Below are 4819 nucleotides of genomic sequence, written 5' to 3'. Positions count from 1 at the left end.
AGCAGGCCGTTAGGGACTTTAAGCAAATCGCTACGATGACTTCTACTACGGTGGCCAGAATATAAAAGTCCAAAAACCACGCAGTGCGCATCCTTGGAAATGACCTTTCGCCGTAGCGCTAAATCCTACAACATGACGACATGTCTTGAGGCGTAGTCGCTACTACGTGAAGAAAAAAGTCGACTTTTTCTCTATGTTTTACAATCACTGGTCTTAAACCCTATCATAGATTGTTTTTCACTGTATCAAAAAAGGTATTTGACACTTCTGGCTTTTCAGTAATTACGTGCTTCCCTGCGTTTTTCCACTTTAAAAAAAATTCTTATCCTTAACCGAGGCCAAACGCTGTGTACGGGTATGTACAAGTCGTATGGCAAATCCAGGTTTTGAGGCTTGTGCGAATCATACAGCATCAACTGAAACGCCTCATCACTGATTAATCCTTGATGATAAGAGAGAAAAATAACATCTCTTGCTTCTCTAAAGGAGGTCATTACCACTTGCTTACAGCGAAATCGATGAGCGAGAAGGACCGTAGTCTTTCTTTGGACGCCGCTTGCATAAAGTTGAAATTTGGCGGGCTACGCTGACGTTCTCTCCCCAGGACTCTGCATTCACGACCGCTGTAGTAGAGATCGCCATAGCGATTTTCTGAATGAGTCGCCAGATGTGGGAGCTCCTAAATAAGCCAAGATGACTGACTTTGTTATATGCTTCCAAGTTAAGCGTTATGCCGCAGTGTCAAGATTTAGAGTACGCATGGTTGGTTTGTCATCTTGAAACATTGATGTCTTTGCAAACTGTCCGTGACGAACTCCAGATGTATTTCCCTTTTTGTTTCCGCTATTATTACGGCTGCTTTGTTTTTTAAGCCTTTGACTAAAACTGCCGTCCCCAATGAATTCAGTTAGCTCGGTGATGGATTGTTTTAAGTTTCTTTTGAAGTTTTTCTTGAACAGAACGTAAGTGAATGGATCTAAAAGGAAATTAGCAACCACAAGTTTGAGGGAGAGGCTGTCAAGGCCGTTGCTAGGATACACCCGAAATACATTACAGAACAGACGAATCTGAAAATTAAAGAATAAAAAAGAATTAAAAGAATAATAACGAAAAACAAATAAGTTAAATAATAAACGACTCGCGCCCTGGGCCTACAGTTGAACTGGTGAGGAGATCGTAGGAATGGACCAGACTGCGTCCACAACGCTGCTTTTAATCCTCTGAAGAAGAGCATGCACCCAAGAAACGTTGATGTTTACGAAGCATGTTTCAGCGCATATTTAAACAAAACTTTTAGGTTTCTGTCAAAAATGCCTGGCCAAGACCGTATATGATACTAAAAAACCCTTCACTATTTTTGCATTTTTTCGGCGTTGAGTTAAAAATAATGCCCTTGGGTTGCAAAGAAAAAAAAACGGCATCCATGTGAATGCAATCAAAGTGGCCGTGAATAGAACCGGTCGCTTACGAGAATGAGCTAGCGTAAGCGACAGCAAGGTAAAACAATAGAGAGTGGTCGCTTAAGAGGGCTTCAGAGACTCATTAATAATTCATAAAAAAGAAAAAAAGGAATTACTGTTAAATGAGAGCCGTTATAGCTGATATGGACACGGTCAAACTTTACGCCCAATTTTTTAGACCATTAGCGCAGTATATGCAGTTTCAGTAAAGTGTTGATTTATCTGAATAACACTCTGAGTGGTCGCTTACGCTAAGGCGTAAAAACGAAGAAAAAGTCCAGTTAGGCAACCCTAAAAGTGGTCGCGGTCGATAACGGGAGCGGTTGCTAACGAAAGCTTTTGATTACAAAGTTTAAGTCACAGTTCAAACGGGGTTTCACAAAGGTGGTCGCAACTAGAGCTGGTCACCTACGAGAGTGGTCGCAAGGGCGGCTTAGACCGTAATCTGTCACTGCCATCTTTTTGTGTCACGTCAGAGTGCTCCAGGTTCTTTTTGAAGTAGTATGACAGCCAATTAAAACTTGCTGCAACTGGGCCGGGTTGTTCAAGGCTTTGTTAAGATAACCCAGGGTTTGGCGAAATTTGGAATTCAGATGTGAAAGCTTCAAAAGCAAACTCAGTCTACCGGTAATTGTTAATAGGTCTACCTTTTGATGCTCTAAAAATAGAGAAAATGCGTTTGAACAAAAGAAACACGGATTTAGCTTTTTCCCCTGGGTTGGCGCTAATGAGCCCTCGAACAACTGGAACAAGGAAAGCGGTCATCAAATTGAAATCAACCGACGACATGTAGGCGCTGCTAGTTTGAAGGGTAAGCAGTTCATCTTTTGCAGAATAAACCGATCAATTTTGCTCGCAAAGCGGCAAACCAGATCCTTGAGTCTGAAGCGTGTTCGTAGTCGAATACCACTTTATAATTATATCACCAGTCTTGAAAGTGGTCTTCTGGAAACTCGCCATCATCGTTAATTTCAAGAAGAATCTTGAAGAGGCAAATAATTTAATCGAAATTACCGAATTATTTTAAACCTGATCTAATTAGAATCCAGTTAGATAAGTTTACTTGAAAATAAATCAAGATTTCTGCTTGACGCAGAAATTTGTTCACTGGAACACATTTTGATGAGCTATTCGCAAATTGTATGACCTATAACCCACGTCAGTCCGTATATCAGGAAACCAGACTTGATTTCAGAGTTCAGCGTAGCCTGCTAACATGCCATGTCTCTTGCACGAGGGAGGGCGCTCTTCTTCTCTAGTCTCAAGATAAATAAATAAATAAATAAATAAATAAATAAATAAATAGATAAATAAATATAAACGCTTTTTGGTATAAATTAAAGTATAAATGCACCTTTGCTTACCGTCACTGGTAACCAAGTAACGAGAAAAACAACGGAAACGAGAGCCACAAACTTTGCCATGCGCTCCTCCAGTCGGAAGGCACCTCGCCGCCTGTGGCGCCTCGCATTCTCTCCCCACGGCAAAACTGCTGACATTTGCCTCCTGATTCTTATAACAATGACGAACACAAAGATGTTTGAAGCAGTCATAAGAAAGATAAGAAGGGCTCCACTCGTTCCTAAGGCAAGGATATAAACTGTGCCTGATAAATCCTCGGGAAACCAATCGAACTGACAGACGAAACGGGAGCTTTTGCTTAACATGTATCGTCCAACCCCAGCGAAGGGAAGAGCTGATAATGTTACACAGAATAGCGTGATAAATATACAAAAAGCCCGAGCAAGGCACGGTGTGGCATGCTGTTTGTAGAAAAACGGTTTGTGAAGCGACACTGCGCGCTCTAAAGACATAAAAGTTACAACGGCGCCTGAAGAAATTCCAAATGCTGTCGAGAAGAATCCCTGTTAAAAAAAGTTGAAATTATCTTAGATTTGAAGCATGAGTATTCTAGTAAAGAAATTTTGCTTTAAACAGAGGCTGGGGAATACGAGGAAGGAAACAAACGAAGAGGGGCCTTTGTAGACTGAAAGTAGTCTTATTTTTCTATGCAAAGTTACTACACGCGAAACCTATTAGTGTAAGCACTCAAGTCGAGATAAACGAGGACGTAAGCCCGAGAAAAAAAAATGACGTCTTTTGTCGTCTCGTCCCAATCCCTTATTACAGAGGTTAAGCGTCACGTTTACGTCCAACGGCAAACGCGAAGTTTTACCTCGTGGCCCATTTTACTTGTCGTTTACTGTTAATTATTTCTACGCATGAATTAGTGTTTCAGGCAATTTTTTATTTTCAGAAATTCTCAATTTGAATCTGACGTTTGCCGTTTGTCGTATACGTGAAGCTTAAACTTTCTATTGTGGCTTAACGTCGAGGTTCGTAATTAATCAAGCTGGCTGCTGAGATAAGAACTTATAATTATTTTATTATCATTGAGCATTTTGTATGCATATTCTCAATACTACTGACAAACCTGTAAGGTACACTGGGGAGAATACATGATCCATTCTGGTCCTTGGACATAGCCGTGGAAAACAAGAACTGCCGTTGAAAAAGCGCCAATGAAATCCACCCAAACCAGTGCACTAACCAATACGGAAGGAGGGTTTTTACCAAGGAAGAAATCTTTTCCCAGGACTAAAAGCGTCAAACTGCATCCAATGAGAGCGCTCCCGAGTAACACCACTCCAATTATTAAATTTGCCGTGTCTGTTTGTATTTTTTCAGCTGAGGAGTTTGTGTGCTGTGTGTTTTGAGTGGCGTTTAGTACGGCCATTTTTCTTAGTTCATATTTATCTTTTGTCGGCAGAAATAGAAAACGCTAACTCCACTAAAAAATTTCTTAGAACAACTTCGATAGATCGATGAAGAAGAACTTGAATCTTGGCTCGGTCTATAACAGGTCTCGTTTTGCACCACAAAGCTGGCAATAAATCATGAATAATAAAAAAGAAAACGTCAAAAAACAGTCAATTTAACGATTTTTTTTCAGTCATCAAGTTCTACTGATGAACGGTGCTGAAAAGTGCTTTAAAGGTTTTCTTTCGTTTCTATGTGAAGAAAATTTGAATTTTATTTTTTCTCCGTGATAGTTTCATGATAAAAGAGTCATTTCAGCGCCTTGCGGTTTGATTCTTACTGATCCTTAAATATTCTTGCTGAGATATATAATGAGAGGAAGTAGAAGAAATTCCATGATATCGACTCTTTCATAATCTTGGGAAAGGCCACCTCCGCCCCCCTCAATTGGAGAGCGAGAAGTAAATTGGTCCCGGGCCAAGGTTCACAAAACTCAAGACTGTTTTAAAAGAAGTAAAAGTATGAGCAATCATCACTTTTCGGCGGCTTCAGTTGGCGTAAACGTTGAAATTATGTTCTAAATTGATTAAATACGCACT

The 4819-nt window shown here is 40.3% G+C and overlaps 1 protein-coding gene across 1 annotated transcript; it reads right to left on the bottom strand.

Annotated features, from left to right (window-relative positions):
* Nucleotides 1-728: 728 nt before the first annotated feature.
* LOC140931824 (prostaglandin D2 receptor-like) lies at nucleotides 729-4302 on the bottom strand. Its single transcript, XM_073381551.1, has 3 exons — nucleotides 3895-4302; nucleotides 2825-3325; nucleotides 729-1067 (listed from the first exon to the last, which is right to left on the bottom strand). Exons 1-3 carry the CDS (start codon nucleotides 4195-4197, stop codon nucleotides 729-731), a joined length of 1143 nt encoding a protein of 380 aa, XP_073237652.1. The 5' UTR covers nucleotides 4198-4302.
* Nucleotides 4303-4819: the final 517 nt, after the last annotated feature.

Source organism: Porites lutea, chromosome 1 (assembly GCF_958299795.1).
Source record: "Porites lutea chromosome 1, jaPorLute2.1, whole genome shotgun sequence".
Classification (NCBI taxonomy): domain Eukaryota; kingdom Metazoa; phylum Cnidaria; class Anthozoa; order Scleractinia; family Poritidae; genus Porites; species Porites lutea.
Note: the sequence above shows the minus strand (reverse complement) of the source record. Positions and strands in the feature narration are given on the sequence as shown.

Bases quoted from the DNA above. Each gene is read 5' to 3' on its own strand.
- LOC140931824 (XM_073381551.1), bottom strand. From the start codon at position 4,197: ATGGCCGTACTAAACGCCACTCAAAACACACAGCACACAAACTCCTCA. The intron at 3,326-3,894 runs GTTTGTCAGTAG...TTTTTTTAACAG, and splicing joins CTCCCCAGTGTACCTTACAG to GGATTCTTCTCGACAGCATT. The intron at 1,068-2,824 runs GTAAGCAAAGGT...TTTAATTTTCAG, and splicing joins TTACTTGGTTACCAGTGACG to ATTCGTCTGTTCTGTAATGT.